The sequence below is a fragment of the Caretta caretta genome, chromosome 3 (genome assembly GCF_965140235.1).
Source record: "Caretta caretta isolate rCarCar2 chromosome 3, rCarCar1.hap1, whole genome shotgun sequence".
Classification (NCBI taxonomy): domain Eukaryota; kingdom Metazoa; phylum Chordata; order Testudines; family Cheloniidae; genus Caretta; species Caretta caretta.
Window position 1 is genome coordinate 104,313,874 of NC_134208.1, and position 19,947 is coordinate 104,333,820.

The window sequence follows — 19,947 nt, forward strand, 5'->3', positions numbered from 1 at the left end:
ACAGGAGGAGTCGACTTGGACTGTGAGTTCAGAAAAACGGCCAAGCTCAGGGCTGCCGTGAAGCTCCGAGGCGAGCAAATCCGCCAATAAGCGCAAGATCCACCAAGGTAGAGCAGGAACTTTGTCACAGGTGATAAGCACCACGAGGAAATTAATAATTTTGTATTCAGAACAGGCTCTGAAAGGTATGCAATAAGGTCTGAGGCCACACATGGAGTGCTGAGAATGAAATGAAATATCGACCGGCTACCAACTGAGAGAGTACCATCCATGCTGTGCACTGAATGAAGCAAAGGTCCTGTGGAAAAAAATAATATGTGATTATGTAATTAAAGACGGTATCATAATGTATACGTACCAGTGGCATGAATTAAGGTTGTACAGGCTGGAGCTGTCTAAGGAACTAAGCCACAGGCAGCTTTTTGGGCCACCAATAGAGTGTGTTGATGTTCCTGTAATCTGCCAACTTTTACTGGCTGGATGGGGAACTCAGCAACAGAGAGATAAATGAGAGCAGTGGTTGGTGGAGTCCAAGTCAAACGAGTGGCCATTTTGGTGAGTGGACTATTGACCAGGGTTGCAAGTTGAATGAAGACGTGATGGCGAGTGGTTTTCAACCTGTGGTCTATGGACCCTTGGGGATCCGCAGACTATATCTAAGGGCTCTGTGAAAGGTTGTCATTACCATAAAACAGTGGTTTTCACCCTGCGGGTCCACAGACTAGGTCTAAGATTTCTATTCAAAATTTTTTTAGGGGTCCGCAAATGAAAAAACGTTGAAAACTACTGAGCTTAGGGGTCGGATGGGTCATCACCATGGAACCTGAAGTCACCACAAATGAGTGAGGGAGATTGTGAGGCAAGGAAGATAGACAGCCATGAATCAAAATCAAGAGACGAAGGCTGATGGAAAGGAGTTGGGTGGATGTTAGATGACAATTCCTGGAGGGTGCAAGGAGAGAAGAGTCATATTCAGTGCTGTTCAGAAGCAGAGAAATGAGTGGGAAAGAGGAGAGGGAGTTCTAATTTGATTTAGTTTTGTTTTAATAATCTTATTTTCATGATACTAGCTTTGGAAAACTTAATAAAGTTGACATTTACCTTTGTTACCAACTAGACAACTGATAACCATCTGTAAAACTCACAGACAAGAGCTATTTGCTCTAAGAGCTAACTACTAGTATTACTGTGGGAATGATCCTGCAAGCCCTTCACACACGACACTCCAACTGAAGTTAATGTGAATCTGGAAAGCTTAAAGGATGGCCTCCAAAATTCTACTGAAAAATGTGGTGGATAAGAATAGGTTGACACAATTTTAACTGTAGGCATGCCTGTAGGCATCCTTGAACATTAACCTCGAATTACATTACTAGTATCACTAGGTCACTGTAGGTTGTAAACTACTGGGGTTTACTCTTATTGTTCAGTATGGACATCAACAATGAATAAAAGTCATACATTAAAAATGGAAGTTTTCTATTATGAAGCAAACACCACGTTTTCTTTTCATAGTGCTTGCTGAAGCTTACAGCATCTCCTTTCTGCTGGAGGGAGGAAGCATACTTCCTTTGCTGAGAGATATGGGATTTTTTCCATGAAGGCAAGCAGAATCACTGTTCTCAGGTTAACAAACTCACCATAATATTCTCATGAGAGTGAAATTTTTGCTTCTTTGATTTCTTTTTTTCTGTTAGCCCAGAATGACTCCTGAATATTTCCTCAAAGCGAACTTTGGTTTTTGCCTTTGCCTCACTCTCTGCTAGAAAAAAAGTTAAAATAAGATTAATTGGCTCAAATAATTAGGTTCATTACAACAGCACCTGATTACACTTTTAGGCATAGAGGGCAGCATTTTCACCAGAGATGAATTACACTAATCAAGACTTTTATTTTACCTTGTGAAACTGAGAAAAAGTTTCCATTTACAATGGCAACCAGATGAACATAACTCAAAGAAGCAATATACGTAGAATCATCTATTGTACACAACAAGACAATTCTCAAATACATTGTTTCACATATTAACTATCAATTTTATAAATCCTGCAAATGTTAAATAAAAAAGTTCATAAAACAAAACAAAATCAGCTGTAAGCATTGACCAAGAATTAATCCAAGACAGCACTAAAGATCAATTGATGGAAGTAACTGAACATTAATACCCAATTCTAAGAATAAAATGCATTTTGGAAATTAAAAATGTAGAAGTTCTCACCTGGCGGCATTTTCAGTCCTATATTAAGAATGGCTCAATACACTACACCTTTCTTTCTTAAAGTTCAACATTCTGCAAAACACACACCAACATTCAGAATATTTTAATTAACAAAACTAAGTTACAAAATGTATAGTATAAATTTATGCCAGCCTGAATGACTGGGTTAGTAATACTGAGACTAAAAAAAACCAAACCAAAAAAAACCCAAAGTTGATCAGAATAAATCTAAAATGCAATTCAATTTATATGGAACAATGCAAGAAATACTTCTCACCATATAAACAGAGTCAGTGAAATAGAATCCATTTCCCTTTAATTTGTGGCATGCTCTAAAGAGAGATTTTACAGATTCACGCTTTAAAAAAAACAACAAAAAACAATTAAGACTCAATCCTGCACACCCTCTTCACTCAGACGATACTCCAAATGAAGTCAACATTAGCTTTGGTGGAGTAAAGATGATAGGACAGGGTCCTAAATTCCTTCTTACAAAATGTGAGGTTTATTAGTTCTAAAAGAAACTTGAGTGGATATGCCAAGCATAAGTTCTAGCAATTACTGAACTGTCATAATGTACTAAATAGGGTTGGGTGAAATTTATTGGCCAACCCCCCCCCACACACACACACCCCCATCAAATATGCACATTCAGCAACACCAAAACACTTAAATTTTTTTTATTGAAACAATTATAAAAAAAGTCTGAAAAATATCAAAGCATTTTGTTTTGACATTTTCTAAATAAAGTGTTTTGATTTTTCAGTTTGAAACAACTTTTCAATATTTATTTTTATTAATAAAAATATAAAATGATCATCAAACTGAAATGAAATTTGACTTTTTGATACACCAAAAAAAGTTGTTGTTTTTTTAAAATTATTTTATTTTTCAGAACTGCCAACGAACCAAAATTCCAATATTTGCACAGTTCTAGAAACCAAAAAGAGAGAAACAGAAGCTACGCATTAACATCTAGTTATACCATTTCTACCTCTTGCTGCTAGGCAGTCTTTTGAGGTGGAAACCATACCAACTTTATATTCTGAAAGGTGTTTGAAATTAGCAGGTATGACCAAAAGTGGCTTTACATGGGGGGCTGCAGGGAGCATCTTTTATTGTAGAAATGTAGCTTGTCATTTCACAGCTAACAACAATATTTTTCCCCCCAACAGAAATATCATTTATTTCTAGCTCAGAAACAAAACTACTTCAGTGTCATTGTTAAACTATGCATCCCTATGGTCATAACACTTAAAAGAAATGAAAAAAGAGAAAATGTATTTTTAAATAATCATGTCTTAGGGTTTTTTTTTTAGTTACATAAAATCAATTTGAATATTTCTAAAGTTAGATTTATTGTCACTATAAGGCATGTGTCTCAACAGGATACCACTGCTTTACACACAATTCAAATTCAGACTCAGATAGAAATAGAAAACATTTACTACTTTAAGGTAGAAACCAAAACACTGTTAAATTATAATAGCTGCAGTTTACCAATTACTTTTGTCTTTTGGAGAGTAGGGAAGAATACATTTTGCGATTGATTTTATTCTCTCAAGAGACTGAGCACCAAGAAAGCAGGTACTCTCAAGTTTATAAAAAGGAACACAGGACAAAAAACAAATAAAATATGCGTAGCGCATACCTGCTTCCAATCTAATGGCTGAAATATCTTCATTAGTATCCAAATATACACAACAAAAGAGGGCCACTAGCAAATAAATTTTGTTCACAGCTGATCATCTTCTCTACAGGCTAGGCTAGTATTCTCACTGCCACTTTTTTGTTTTGAGTGCTATAAATTGCACAGATCCACCAGGCTTGACTGAAGACCACTGAGCTCTCTGCACACCACTCTTCTCTTGCTGAATAAATTATCCCTTTCATGACAACAAAATTAAAACCCATAATATTAATAGTTATTTTTATCCACTGTAATCGGAAGGAAGAATTACATAACATTTGACACACAGCCTTTAATTAACAGTATCAGAAGCCTAAATATAGCCTATTAATCAACATGGATAAGAACAAGGATGTTCCCCCTAGATAATCTCATTTTAAAATAGGAGAGATTTAATCTTGTGTTAAAGTTCAACAATCAGAGAATCCCAAAATGACTAAAGCTAGAGGTTTCCTTAATCTATTATTTTTCTAGCATATTGATTAATAAAGCAGTTTTCCTCCAGCAATGACAAACACACATAATACAGTACAGGGTTATATTCCAGACACCAGGATATAATCTGGGAAACAGAAATCTGCAGCCAGAGATTTTAAAAATGTTCTGTATATCTTCCTGCAGATTCTCATTTTCTCTATCTAAGCTATCATTTTTTAAACTGTATTTTTCAAATTCATCAAGTAGCAAAAATAATCTTCAGAATGGCAACTAATGTACTGTCCATCATTGTCTTTTGTGTCTATAAACAGACAGTGTAGTATTGCTGCGTCAGTATTTTATACTTCTGTAACATTTTCTGTCCTGAAAGATCCCAGGGGCTGTATAGGTTATGCTGCAAAGAAAAAAAATACCCCAGCCACCACAGCAAAGCAGCCACACGTAGTATATAACAAAGCAGAAGTGTGTGTCTACTGTTAAATGCTACACTACAGGAACTGAAGAATTCCTCATCCAATATGAGCCACAGAAGAATTTAGGTAGGTGGACCTTATTACACAGTTTAGAATTTGATCAAACTAGCTCCCTTACTCTCTTGCAAAAAGTGAAATGAAATTTTTAGTGATCACAAATGGCCATGACTCCAGATTTTGTTTGCTTACATCTCGCCTGAAAGATAGCATCTGCACAGCAAAATGCTTCCCAACACTGAACTTGGACACTGACTGGCCAAGCTGCTGAATCTCCAGCACCATCTTGAGGCACCCATGTTTTCCTTGGAGGTTTCCCATCCAAGGATTCACTGCTTAGTGTAACTTAGATGTAACTGCTTAGCTTGAGATCTCACAAGACTGCAATCCAGAATTACTTGACAAAATGGCACAAAAATACAAACTATTCCTATTCATCACCATTTATTATTTATGCAAAAACAAAAAGCGTGTTAGGTTTTTATTCATTCGTCTCAATGGGGTACTTTAGTCAAGAGAGTGATTAACTAGGCATCATTTCTGAAGCCTTATTAATACCTTGTAAATGCTAACTTGGCAACACCAGCTAACATAACTCTCCATGTCAAAGAAAGCACAGAATTAAATATAGTAAAATATCTTAAATGAACCAAACTGTACCACAGAATCTCTATGGATAGAAATTTTAAAATTTCATGCTTGAATAATCAGAGTACAGCAGCAGAAACATACTACCTACAGCTGACCAGGTGATTGTGCAATGCTCAGGGAGATTTGAGAGGCTACAAAATTGAACACCCAATGATAAAGGAGGCTTTCAATTATCCCCATATTGACTGGGAACATGTCACTTCAGGAGGAGATACAGAAATAAAATTTCTAGACACCATTAATGACTACTTCTTGGAACAGATAGTCCTGGAACCCAAAAGGGGAGAGGCAATTCTTGATTTAGTCCTAAATGAAACACATGAGCACATCCAAGAGATGAATATAGCTGCACTACTCAGTAACAGTGACCATAATGTAATTAAATTTAACATCCTTGTAGAAGGAAAAATACCAAAGAAACACACAATAGCATTTAACTTCAAAGGAGGAAACTAGACAAAAAATGAGAATGGTTTTTGGGTTAGAGGCTGTCTTTTTGTTCTATATTTGTACAGTGCATAGCAAATGGGGTCCAGGTTCTCTAGGTGCTATGATAATACACATTTATAATAAATAAAATAAATAAATTAATAATAATAATAATAATAATATGGACAAATGTAGTCATACATCTAGGAACAAAGAATGTAGTCTTACTTACAGGATGGGGGGATTCAATCCTAGGAAACAGTGACTCTGAAAAAGACTTGGGGTTCATGGTGGAGAATCCCTTGAACATGAGCTCCTAGTGCAATGCCATTGCCAAAAGGGCTAAAGCAATCCTTGGATGTATAAACAGTGAAATATCAGTATTGAGATTACATTACCTTTTTATTTGGCACTGGTGCAGACCATCATTAGAATACTGTGTCCAGTTCTGATGTCCACAAGTCAAGAAAAATGCTGATAACTGGAGAGAGTTCAAAGAAGAGCCATGAGTACGATTAAAGGATTGGAAAACATGCCTTATAGTAAGACAGGCAAGGAGCTCAATCTATTAAATGTCAAAACACTTTGTTAAAGCAGAGTTAAGGTTGCCTGGTAGTAGCTCATGCCCTTCCAGAACATTAAGTTCAGCAAAACTCAAACTTCTGAAAGCCAGTAAGCATAGAGTTAAGGTAAATGCCTATGCAACCTTAACTCTACATCCACGGAGGTGACAATAGCACTGAGAATGATCTACATGCACTCCTGCTACATTCACTGTGTTAGGTGTAGATTCAGTGGAAGAGAAATAAGATGGAAGAGCTGTGACAGTGATATTAGGAGACCTGGGGATTAGTTTGAGGAGCATCACAGAGCTGTGACTGCCATACTAGAAGATGTGGTTCTGAGTCCTCTCCCCCACACGTGTTTTATGAAAGGAAAGAGGTGTATATATACCTTGAGTTTCCACTCTACATCATTTCAATATAGAATGGTACAGGTTGTGTCAGTGGCAGGGCAATGATACTGTCAGTAGAAAGGCCAGATATGAGAGCAGTCTGTGGCTTTAATGATGGGTAGGGGAAAGTAGAGATTTAGGTGGTATCTTACGTGCAAGTGTGAAGGGGCTACAAAAAGAGTGAAGTAGTTTTTAAATATTACAAGTGTTGTATTCTGTTGAGGCAGCAGGCAGGGTGTTTGATTATACAGCAAATGCAGCTGTCCATTACAGTGAAAAGGGAGAATGGGCGTATGTGTGTTATGGACATATTGGGACATTGCTCAAAGAGGGCAAAATTAAGGTTGCATGAGTTTACCTTAACTCTGCACTTCCTGACTTTCAGAAGTCTGAGACTTTACTGAAATCGATGTTCTAAAAGGGCAGGAGCTATCACTGGGCAAATGTAACTCTGAGCTAATGAAGTATTTTGCCATTTAATTTCCTAGGTTTCTTTAAACAGAAAGTGAAATGTTTGCTGGTAGGAGTTAATGGTCATTTCAACAGTTGTAGTTCTCACCTAGGTTTGCTGTTTATATGCTTCCATGTCTAGATAATAATTAGGCTTGGCACAATTAAATTTTTTTTTACATAAATAATTTTGAGCAAGTATCAATGTTTATTTTAGGTATTTTTTCTGTTTTAATTGATTTAATTTCCTGCAACTGTGTAAATTTAGGGGGGGAGTTGTCAGACAGTAATTATTCAATGACAGTAGACCTTGAGATTCAAAACGTTAAAGGTTTAAAACAATTAAAACACCAATCACCAACATCACATGTCAAAATATAGAGCAAATATCTTTAAATCAGACTCTAATAATTTCTCAAGCAGCATTTCTCTCTCTGCCTATTTGTAAATTTCTATTATTCTCAATGGATATATTTTTTCATCTGTTTGTGTGTGTGTGTGTATGGTGAAATTGACATTTACCAATAAAAACCTAATCCTTCCAAGCCAAGTAATAATTAAAGACATAACATTTATATCATACTTTTCATTGGTATAACTTAAAGACCGCTACATTATTATCCTCATATTACAGGTGGGAAACTGAGGCACAGAAAGGTGAAGCGATTTCCCCAAGATCATCCAGCAGGCCCAGTGGCAAAGTAAGGAACAGTTTCAATCCAGTGGTCTTTTCGCTAGACCATAGAGTCACTACATAATTCCTCAGTGCTTCTTCTTCACTGCTACACATTTTGTTATAGTAGATGTGATGTTGCACCCCATAATGCTTTATAGAAATATGCTCATGAATGTAAATATGACATAACTGGAATACGTTTTATGCTACAAATGCCATGTAACATATCTCTCCAAAGGTTATGATCTACTGAATATATTCATCCTATTTGTATGCATGTATCATTTTTGTATTCAAAGTTATGAATATTGGCTGTGTATTTGTTTGATTTTAAGTAGCCTCAGTGAAACATTTGGTCAGCTTCTTGAGAAAAGACTATTCTCAGTAAGTGCCCAATCAAGAAACACTTAATCTGACAATAGACTTTGACAGATGCCAATCCACATCTGAGCTTTCCTGGAAACATTCCTGTAAAGTTCTGAGTCATGCCTGGACATGTGACTCCAAAACTCCATTTTGTAGCTGTAATTCTACACAGGCGGAGAGGGGGGTTTCCACCCAGAAGAGAGAAACTATACAAAGTCCTGGGAGATCACACCTTTTTGTCTTCAGTTTTGTCTTCAGTTCAGCTCAAGAGGTAGCCTCTCCACCCCAAAAGGATGCCTGAAAGAAACTGGAACAAAGGACAGTAACCACAGGGGTGTGAGTGATTGCTGGACCCAGACTAGAAGGCGGCTAGTCTGTAAAAGAAACTTATTGGAACATCTCTGAGGGTGAGATTTCATCTGTAATCACTTTCTTACTGTATTAGGCTTAGACTTGCGTGTTATATTTTTATTTTGCTTGGTAACTCACTTTGTTCTGTCTGTTATTACTCAGAACCACTTAAATCCTACTTTTTATATTTAATAAATTCACTTTTTACTTATTAACCAACCCAGAGTATGTATTAATACCTGGTGCGGGGGGGAGGCAAACAGCTGTGCATATCTCTCTATCAGTGTTATGTAGGGTGAACAATTTATGAGTTTATCCTGTATAAACTTTATACAGGGTAAAATGGATTTATTTGGGATTTGGACCCCCTGGGAGCAGGGTACCTGAGTGTTGGAGATAGGAACACTTCTTAAGCTGTTTTCAGTTAAGCCCTGCAGCTTGTGGGGGGCGTGGTTCAGACCTGAGTCTGTGTTTGTAGCAGGCTAGCATGTCTGAAGTCCCAAGCTGCCAGGGAAAATGGGCTCAAAGGTAGTCTCAGCAATCAGATGGCAGGTCCCAAAGGGGGTTTCTGTGATCCAACCCGTCACTGTAGAATTAACATAATAGTTTCACTTGGAAATGTTTGTAATGTGTAGTTGCTAACAGGGCCAGTGAGAGAAATCTCATACATGGTCTATGTCCCAAAACCTTCAGTTTTATTACATGGTTGTTAGAGTGCCACTAAACATGTGACAGAACATTAGTGTGTGTCTGCCCCACCATTCTGTCACTGAGTTTGGAAGTGCAATCCAGACCAGTAAAGAGTTGTGTCACCACTTGCCCTGCAACCCTGGGTGCCTTACAATGCTTTGCTGCTATAGCTACCAGCCTTGAATGCTCACAGCTAGCCTACAAGAATGCAGGTCACATTCTGTGCCTATGTGCTATGAAGCCCTAGTTCAGCAGCTCTGACCCTCAGCAACCTATCTACACCTCCGTTCTACCTCCTGCCAGCCCTGATTATAACCAGCAAGATGACCCTACCGCACTTCCAGTCCTAAATTTCCCCCCAAACCTTGTGCCCTGGAGTGTCCAGTCCTCTCCTGGACAGCTCAGAGAAATAATGTTTGTTGTGCCTTTAAAGAGAGAAAAGCATATTACAGTTTATTAACTTAACTGGGGTAAAGACACCTTTCCCCTCAAACACAACACTGAATTGGTTTATATTAAAATAAAACAAATTTATTAATAGGACATAGGTTAAGTCAGGGATGGGCAAACTTTTTGGCCTGAGGGCCCCATCTGGGTGGGTAAATTGTATGCAGGGCCATGAATGTAGGGCTCAGGGGAAGGGCTTGGGGTGCAGGAGAGGTGCGGGGTGTAACAGTAGCTCAGGACACGGGGTTGGTGGTGCAGGAGGGGTACAGGGCCATGAATGTAGGGCTGGGGCAGGGGGTTGGGGTGCGGGAGGGAGTGCAGGAAGGGGCTCAGGGCAGAGGGTTGGGATGCAGGAAGAGTTGTGAAGTGCAGGAGGGGGCTCAGGGCAGAGCGTTGGGGTGCAGGAAGGTGCAGCAGGAGGCTAAGGGACTCAGGACAGGGGTTTGGGGTGCAGGGGTGTATCTCTAGCAGCTCCAGGGTGGCAGCAGCGTGCCTGCCTGCCCTGGCCCTGCGCCACTCCCAGAAGTGGCCATCATGTCTGGCAGTGGCTCCTGGAGGTGGGGTGGGGCAAATGGCCCGAGCACTGCACCCCCTCTGCTGGTGAGGGGGAAACTGCACTCAAGAGCTGCAGGGGCAGAAGCTGTGGGGGGCAGCAGCAGGACAGGGAGGCCTAGGACAGTGCGAGGGATTAGCGGGGGGCCTGGTGCGGGCAACAGGAGTCAGACCTGCCCCCCTGCGTACTCATCGGTCGCAGCGGGGAGCAGAGCGACCTGGCCCCAGCCTGCTCCGCTCCCCCAGCTCCCAGCCCTGTTGCTTGTGGGAGGGGGCTTGGAGGAAGGGGTCAGGCCCGCCCCCACACTCACCAGCGGCAGCAGCGGGAAGTGGAACAGAGCAGAGCAGGCTGGGGCTGGGTAGTTCTGCTTCCTGCCACCGCTAGGGAGTGCGGGAGCGACCCCTTCTGCCAGCTCCAGTACCCACATTAATCCCAGGCTGCGTCACTCGGGAGAGGGGGCTGTCGGGAAGGGGTGGAATGGGGGTGGGTTGGGGCCGGAGCAGAGGCGGGAAGAGGTGGGGCTGGCGGCTGGAGCCAGTGCCGCATATGCACCATGCAGCTGTCTGGGGCACCATGAAATTTGGTGCCCCAAATTACGCGGTGCCCTACGCAGTTGCGTATTCTGCGTATGCCTAAGGACGGCCATGTTGATTACCTTCAGTCCCTCTTCACTCCGGATCTGATTTCAGCTCACATGGAGGGGCTGGGAGAGAGGGTCAGACCCCTGCAGAGAGGTAGGGCTCCCCTAGATCCCAGTACACACACAGAAGGGGAAAATTCAGGAAGATCAGGGGATGGGAACTATGTTGAGTGGGGGTGGGGGGGGGGGACCACTGGGAAACTTGATAGAGGCAAATTTTTTCCCAAACATTGACAGATCATTCTCAGATTTCTGCCCATGGTGGGTTTAAAACAACACCTCTGTGACCTCGCAGATTTCTAAAGTGGCCCATTCATTTCAGCGAAATGTTCCCACCTGAAAGAGATGACTACAGCCTGGAACAATAGGTCTGAGACATGTGAACTGCTCCACTCATATCAGTGGGTTTTTCCATCCCCCTCCCAAGTGCTGGAGAGTTTCTCATGTGTGTAAAGCCTCCTCACCCCAGTCTCAGTCAGCAGTGTGTTCTTGGTGCATGCTCCAAGCACGCCTGTTTTAAACCCTCCAAACAGAGGAGCAGTGGCCATACTGGGTTAGACCAGTGGTCCCTCCAGCCCAGTATCCCATAGTGGCTAATGCCAGATGCTTCAAAGGGAATGAGCAGAACAGGGCAATCAACAAGTGATGCATCCCTTGTCGTCCAGTCTCAGCATCTGGCAGTCAAAGATTTAAAGACACTCAGAGCATGATTGCATCCTTGATCATCCTGGCTAATAGCCACTGATGGACCTATCCTCCATTAACTTATCTAATTCTTTTTTGAACCCTGTTATACTTTTTGTCTGCACAGCATCCCCTGGTAATGAGTTCTAGAGGTTGACCACATATTGAGTGAAGTACTTGTTTTAAATCTGCTGCCTATTGATTTCATTGGGTGACCCATGGTTCTTGCATTATGTGAAGGGGTAAACAACACTTCCTTATTCACTTTCTCCACATTATTCATGGTTTTATAGTCCTCTATCATATCCCTGCTTAGCACTGTAATCTCTTTTCTAAGCTGAAGAGTCCCAGTCTTTTTAGTCTCTCCTCATATGGAAGTTGTTCCATACCCTTAATCATTTTTGTTGCTCTTCTCTACCTTTTCCATTTCTAATATATCTTTCTGAAGATGGGACAACCAGAACTGCATGCAGTATGCATTTATATAGTGGCATTATGACATATACTTTCTTACTATGTCTTTCGTAATCGTTCCTGCACACTGGGCAGATGTTTTCTGAGAACTATCCACAATGACTCCAAGATCTGTTTCCTGAGTCATAACTAATTTAGACCACATCATTTTGGATATATAGTTAGGATTATGTTTTCTAATATGCATTACTTGCATTTATCAACACTCAACTTCATCTCCTATTTTCTTGCCCCGCCATCCAGTTTTGTGAGATCCCTTTGTAACTCTTCTACTTTGAACTTAACTATCTTGAGCAATTTTGTATCATCTGCAAACTTCGCTACCTCACTATTTTCCCTTTTTTTCAAATCTTTTATGAAGACGTTGAACAGCACTGGTCCCAGTACAGATCTTTAGGAGACCCCACTACATACCTTCCTCCATTCTGAAAACTGACCATTTATTCCTACCCTTTGTTTCCTATCTTTTGACCAGTTACTGATCCCTAAAAGGACCTCACCTCTTTTCTGATGACTGGCTACTTTGCTTAAGAGTCTTTGGTGAGGGACCGCCTCAAAGGCTTTCTGAAAATCCAAATACACTGTATCTACCAGATCATTCTTGTCCATGTCTGTTGACACACTTCAAAGAATTCTGATAGATTGGCGAGACATGATTTTCCTTTACAAAAGCCATGTTGATTCTTACCCAACAAATAGCATTCACCTGTGTGTCCCATAATTTTGTTCTGTACTACAGTTTCAATCAATTTCCCTGGTACTGAACTTTGGCTTACCGGCCTGTACCAGCCAGGATAGTCTCTGGAGCCTTTTTAAAAAACTGGCTCTGCAGTACAACCTGTGTTGCCAGCCATTCTCAGTTTTGTACACTCATCTCAACTTCACCAGCAATTATTTGGGACCAGCACTGTTCTGGGCGGCACAGCCTCATGACACTGGGGGAGACATCCCTAATCTCTTTTCCTCCAAAGTGCCAAGGCAGGCTTCTGTGGGGAAGAACAGGTAGGTCTGCACTGGCGGGCTGAGTGAATTTCACTCCCTGTAGGGCAGGCAAACACCCCTCCTCAGACACCTGTCCCGAGGGCTGAGAAAGCAGCAGGGCTCAGGTAAGGCAGGTAGGATGGGAAACTGCCTACAGCATAGCAGTTCTCCTTGCCTTCCCTGCTGCAGCCGCTCTGCCCCCACTACTCCAAGGAGAATTCTGCACCACTATGCATGCACATAATTAATGTGTCATGCATAATTTTTTCCCCTGCAGAAAATAAACTTCTACTGGAAAGTTACTGCAGTTCTGCCTTTTGTCCCCCAGGGACTGCTGTGGCACTAGAACAGAGCAGCCACTCCAAGGCAGGAGTAGCCCCAGCTGCTGATATGGAAGGGAAGAGGTTGCCTGCCCAGCGCTGTGCCTGTGGGGCCAGGTCAGCAGACAGGGCATACGGGGGAACAGACAGTGCGGGGTTGGAGGATCACAGACTGGGGTTCATAAGGGCCGGTGGGGGAGAACAGACTAGGGCAGGGGATGAATGGGAGTGGAGGTGCTGAGCCACATGGGCACGGGGGGGGGTGCACAGCCACATAGGGGAAGGGTGGTGGCTGAGTGGGGGCACATATGGCGACAGGGGGAGAGGGTGCAGAGTCACATGGGGGGAGGGGGCTGGCTGAGGGAGTGCAAGGCTACATGGGGATGGGCGAAAGAGTACAGACACACATGGGCACGGGGGAGGGGGGTGTCTCAGTGGGGGTGGAGGGACACATGGGGACCGGGGAAAGGGTGCAAGGACAGGAGGGTACAGGGACACATGGGGACAGGGGCAGATGTAGCTGACTGAACGGGAGAGGCTAGAGGTCAGCCAGGATCTGCATAGGGGAGGCTCCCCTAACAATCCCTTCCTGCCCCCCCAAAAAACCTGTTTCATATTTCTCCCACCCATACCCATCAACCCTCCAGGTTCACTCCCAGGCTCCTACCCTCTCCCTCAGCTCCTCTGTTTACCCCTGACTCCCCCAAACTTTTGCACTGCTTCTGAGGGGGGCGGGAAATACAGTTCTGCACTGCAGTTTAAATTAATTATTCAAAGTTCTGTATTTATATGCCTAGTAAGGAATCTATTTGACAAAAAACATTTCCTAGTCTTATTCGTTGTCTGTACTGTTACAGACATACTTGCTGACAGATATTTTGAAATAAATTACCAAAATAATTGAAATTTGTGTGATTATATTGTGTTATTTTGGCCAGTAAAATATGGAGAATATTGCAGAATTTTAAAATATGTGCAGAATCTTTAATATTTTCACACAGAATTCCCACAAGAGTAGTCTCCACTCAGGAGCCTGCCCAAGTTTGCCTGAGCCCAAATCCAGCGGCCAGTACCCAGGCAGCTGCTGGCAAGTTGGGTTAGCGACTCATGTCACAGCACCACACGTCCCTCCCCTGCAGTCTCAGCCCCCCTCAAACCCCAAGGTAGGGCAGTGGTCAGCATAGGGTTGCCAGGTGTCTGGTTTTCGACCGGAACGTCTGGTTGAAAAGGGACCCTGGCAGCTCCAGTCAGCACTGTTGATCGAGCTGCTAAAAGTCTTGTCAGCGGTGCAGCAAGGCCAAGGCAGGCTCCCTGCAGCACCCAGAAGCAGATACATGTCCAGGTCCTAGATGTGTGGGCGGCCAGGGAGGCTCCATGAGCTGCACCCACCCCAAGTGCTGGCTCCACACTCCCATTGGCCAGGAACCGCAGGCAATGGGAGCTGTGGGGGTGGCGCCTGCGGGGTCAGGCAATCCACAGAGCCCCTTGTCCCCTCTGCCTAGGAGCCGGATATGCTGTCTGCTTCCAGCAGCTGCCTGAGGTAAGCGCTGCCCAGCTGGAGCCCACAGCCCGACCCCCTGCCCCGAATCCCCTGCTGTGCTGTAACTGAGCCCCCACCCCCTCCCAAACCCCTGCCCCAGGCCCGAACCCCCTGCTGTGCTGTAACTGAGCCGCCACCCCCCCAAACCCCTGCCCCAGGCCCAAACCCCTTGCTGTCCTGTAACTGAGCCCCCACCCCCTCCCAAACCCCGGCCCGAACCCCCTGCTGTGCTGTAACTGAGCCCCCACCCCCCCAAACCCCTGCCCCAGGCCCAAACCCCCTACTGTCCTGTAACTGAGCCCCCACCCCCTCCCAAACCCCGGCCCGAACCCCCTGCTGTGCTGTAACTGAGCCCCCCCCAACCCCTGCCCTAGGCTCAGCCCCCCGTAAACCCCTGCCCCAGGCTCAGCCCCCCATCCCAGAGCCTGCACACCCGCCCACGCACTCCACCCCCGCGCTGCAGGGCGGGGAGAGCGAGTGAGGGTGGGGGAGAGCGCGAGGAAGGGGCGGGGCAAGGGCGTTGGGTTTTGTGGGATTAGAAAGTTGGCAACGCGAGACCAGCAGCGCGCGGCCAGTGTCACCAGCAGTCAGGGACCCAGTGTGCAGTTACCGGGGCAGAGCCTAGCGGGTGGAGACCCACTCCCCCCGCCCCGCCCTCCGAGCCCTCTTACCCCGCTCCCCATCCCGGTGCCTCCGCAAACGGCAGAGCGCGCGGGGCAGGGGCTCTCACTCACTTTGACCGGATCTCCGGCACGGCCTCGAACTAGGGCTGCGACTGCCGCGGCTGCCCCTTCTCCCCCCCGCCACTTGGTTTCTTCCTCATCCCCCTCCGCGGCCTCTCACGCTCGTTTTGCCGAAAACAAACAACAGCTGCCAAGGAAACAACGCTCCGCAGAATGCGCATGCGCGTAAAGTGGGGCGAACGCTGGGCGTGGAGAGGCATCCGGGACTTCTTCGCAGGCTTCCCACCTCAACGACAACGGAAACACATGCTCCACTACTGAGTCCCGAAGACGAAACGCGCGCGCGCGCTCCTTAGAATTAAGGGGGAGAAAAGGCGCTTGCGCTTATGCAGTACACGCCATTCCGTGACGTGATGCGCATGACGTTGGCGCTGATGATACCAGCCGCCCAGCCCGGCAGTGTTCAGGGCGGGACGTTGTTGGAGGATGCGTTTTAGGAACGCGCGTAAACGGCTTCTCCCGCACTGGTTTAATGCCCCCGCAGCCGGCTCCTGGTAGCGTTGGCGATTGGCCGCGGCAGGGGCCTGCTCGGGGCATTGTGGGCCTGCCCCAAAGCTCAGGGAGGTGGCGGGGAAGCCTCCTGCTGGCGCCAGAGGGCCAGTCAGCCGGTCCTGTGTCCCCACAAACTGGGCCCCTGAGCAGCCCCATTCCCCGCAGTGGCGATCCTGCCAGGCTGCCCCACGCCTGTGGGGTCTGATCAGGTTCACCTCCGCGCTCCTTGCTGCAACGCCCAGGGGCTTGGGACTGGGGCAGGGGAGCCTCACATCCCCGATCCCTCAAGTGACCTCTTCTGGGAAGCCGAGGAGCCCGCTGGGCATGGGATGGGGTAGTGTATGGCCCTCTGCCCCAGCTGGCGCAGGCCCTAACCCCACCAGCTATCCTGTTGTTGTTTGGGAAGCCCCAAATCGGTTTCTGTTGTTGCCCTTGTAGTGCGTGATGGCCCAGTAAAATTCAAGTTCAAAAGCTTGAAACTGGAAGTCAAGCAAACTAACAGAAAAACATTTGCAAAAAAAGCAGAGAACAGACAGTTTTTTCAATATTAAGTCATTTGTTGATGGGGGGGGGAAAGTTAACTTTTTTACAAGTTGTGTGTGTGCAATTAACTTGTAAAATGAAAGTCTGAATGAAATCATGGACCCCACTGAAGTCAGTGGGAATTTTGCTATTGACTTCAGTGAGGACACAATTTCAGTTTTTGCCTCAGTTATAAATGGCAGCACAAATAGACTCACATATGTCAGTAAATGCCAGAGTTTTTCAGTGTACCTACACTGGTAGTCTGGAAACTCCATTCTCATTAGAACTACTCATATGGGTAGTAAGGGTAGCATGATCAAGTCCATAAGATTTCTGAAAGCTGATGCCCTACATTTGTCAAAATTATATGCAACTAATAAAACACGTTTTGTTAATCTTAGTACAATTATGACACTGTGACATTACCCAGAGTACAATCTGGACCGATGAACAGTTCCCTCAGTTCTTCAATCTGGGGTGCTTTTTACATTGCTTCACAGTTAGAGTTACCACTCCTGGTCTGTTCACAAAACCTCCAACATGTTATAGTTATATGAGTGCTATAGCCAGCCACTCTTGAATTACACTGCAGAGCAACACCAGCCAATTCCCGGTCCCAGACTTTCCTCAGAAGTGCAGGTCGTGTACTGCCCAGCTCTCTCCTGAACAATACAAACTCAAAGTCTGCCATTTTATTAATAGAAAATGATATGCACAAATCCTATTATCCCAAATAGATAATTTAAAGTGATTACCAGTAATGAGGCATAAAAGGCAGATTTGGTTACAAGAAAATAAAAGTAAAACACAGCTAATACCCAACTTAACAAGCTAAGTAAATTTAAAGCAAAGGTCTCTCTCACCACGTTTCAACAGTTCTGCTGGCTGAATTTCTCTCAGTCAGGATCCCTCCCCCAGTCCAAAGCTGTTTCCTTTGTTCTTCAGGTATTGTGGATGCTTTAGCATCGCGGGTCATGCACTCCTCATCCCCCTATGGGATGGGGCAAAGGTCATTATAGGCCCACGGTCAAGTCTACATGCCCCCCCCCCGAGTCCCGGGGTAGTGTGGTCCAACAGCCAAAGTCAATATACTCACCCTCAAGATCAGGGCTGCGTGACCTACTGGCCAGAGTCAGTAGAGCTGCTCTCACGATCAGGGCTGGGCAGCCTAGCAGCCAGAATCAATAGGGTTGGTGAGGTGGGCCACCACCTCAGGGTGGGCGGTGGCAAGGATAGGGGGACCCGGCAGAGTCAAGGGGGCATGGACTCCTTGGCCCAAAGAGAGGAATTAACTCCTGCAGTCCCAGTGCAGGCCATGCATGTCCCATCACACATGGGTAGAGAGAAAGGGAGAGATAATTTGGGGCATCTGCCTTCTCTTCTTATAGCTCTTTCTTTTCTTTAAGAATCATCTCCAGCTGAGGTTCAGGAGACGGAAAGTATGTCTAAATGTGAACCCCCAACTTGTCATGGTGTAGATTTTTGCCCACATCCTCTTTCCTCCCCAGGTCTGGGATTCCAAACGATTGTGCGGGACAACTAAAGATATAACAGGAACGGGAGTGAGATCACAGGGCTAAACAAAGGGAACCTGATGGGGACACAGAGCGGAGAACCCCGGACAGCACCCACTGCTCCTTGCAGGTGTCAAAGGAGCCAGCAGATGCCGCCCAGAAGAACTCTGCCCGGATACGTGAACGGACTGAGGAGCGGAAATAGGCCCAACAGTCACAGGAAACCCCGTCGGCCAACCTCCTCTCCCTAGTTTTGTAGGTGGCCATTTTGGCCAGGGCTAGGAGGAGGTTGACAGGGGGGTCCCGTGACTTTGTGGGGTTCTGGTAGGACTGTGTTTCTGCCCTGCCGTCTAAGAGCTAAAATCACTGAGATCTGAAATCAGCTGTGAGGGGGCAGTATTTCTGCCCAGCCTGCAAAAGAGCTGAAAATTACTGAGAGACTGATGTGCAGAAGTCACAGCAGAGAGGCAGAAGGTGACTGACAGTCAGCTGGTGAATGAGCGACCAGCAGGGCGGCAGCGGAGAGGTGTGAGGAGCGGCTAGCAGGGTGGCGGAGGAGAGGCGCAACGAGCAGCCGGCTGGTGGAGGGGCATGGTGAGAGCGGTGAGCAGGTGGCCGGTGAGCGGCCAGCAGAGTGAGTAAGATGCCTTTTTACCCCCAACCCCCAGGGTAAGAAGTGAACTCTGCAGATGCACCTCTGAACTCTTGGTCTGCACTGACTAAGGACAGCAACTGTGAGTGGGGTGCAGAGAAGGGTCGTGCATGTGAAAGGGACTTTTGGGTTGGATTAAGAACTTGAGGGGAAAAGGGCACTGCCCAACCTACTTGGGGGTGGGTCTTTTACTCATGGTATATGTTCATGAACCCTGTTTGCGGTGTTTTCCCAAATTAACTCTGAGTTACTTCCCTCCTTTTATTAAAAGTTTATTTTCTACACTTGGACTCTGTGCTTACGAGTGGGAAAGTATTGCCTCTCATAAGCCCCCAGGGGTGGTGTGTAATTTTCCCAGGTTACTGGGTGGGGACTTGAGCCAGTTCTGTGTTGTATTGATGGAAAGGAACCCCTGGATATTGAACCCGTCCCTGGTTGCTGCTGGCTCCACGTGGCAGAAGGGTTACACAGTTTTTCCATACTAGGCCTCTGGGGGGAAAAGAGCTTTTTTCCCTAAAAGTTTACAGGGTTTTTCTGGACCTTCGCATCTCTAGTCTGAGTGCCACAGAGATAATCTGCCCAAAAGCTTATCCCCACCCTTCTTACATTCATAGGGCTCTGACATTCAAGCCTTTGCTTAATAAGGTTCTTTCAGCTGAGGGTGCCCCCCCTCATTTGGGACAGGTTAAGCACAGTCCTGCTTTCCTGTATTCCTACGATAATTACAAAATTGGTAACCATATTCAGTACCCCTGCATTCAGTACTAAGGTCATTTGTACCCAACACCAGACAAAGTTGATCCTTTGACACAGCTGTAAATGATGAATATGTAAACAGCACAGGAGCAAACTGTATTTACATAAACACACCCATAGTCTCTTCTCCTCCCAGCTAGCTGTCAGGGAAGCATTCATTCAGATCCTGTTTACATTTGGAAAGTTTGGGAAAAACTGAAAAGAAACTTGTGTGAAATATTTTCTCTCAGAATGAACAGTGA

At 45.1% G+C, this 19,947-nt stretch overlaps 1 protein-coding gene across 11 annotated transcripts in view; it reads right to left on the bottom strand.

Annotated features, from left to right (window-relative positions):
* The window catches only part of AHI1 (Abelson helper integration site 1), a 200,642-nt gene extending 184,632 nt beyond the window's left edge, over nucleotides 1-16,010 (bottom strand). Inside the window, exons 1-7 of one of the 11 annotated variants that reach the window (XM_075126764.1) lie at nucleotides 15,758-16,006; nucleotides 8,576-8,650; nucleotides 6,295-6,377; nucleotides 3,870-4,104; nucleotides 2,496-2,576; nucleotides 2,219-2,290; nucleotides 1,641-1,759 (exon numbers count right to left, since the gene is read on the bottom strand). In XM_075126764.1, coding sequence (XP_074982865.1) covers nucleotides 1,641-1,759; nucleotides 2,219-2,228 — 129 coding nt within the window. In that variant the 5' untranslated portion in view covers nucleotides 2,229-2,290; nucleotides 2,496-2,576; nucleotides 3,870-4,104; ... (1 more) ...; nucleotides 8,576-8,650; nucleotides 15,758-16,006. Of the gene's footprint in view, nucleotides 1-1,640; nucleotides 1,763-2,218; nucleotides 2,291-2,495; nucleotides 2,577-3,869; nucleotides 4,105-6,294; nucleotides 6,378-8,575; nucleotides 8,651-15,694; nucleotides 15,714-15,757 lie in introns of those variants that run through there. The other 10 variants (XM_075126760.1, XM_075126765.1, XM_075126761.1 and 7 more) reach the window with 10 other exon arrangements.
* Nucleotides 16,011-19,947: the final 3,937 nt, after the last annotated feature.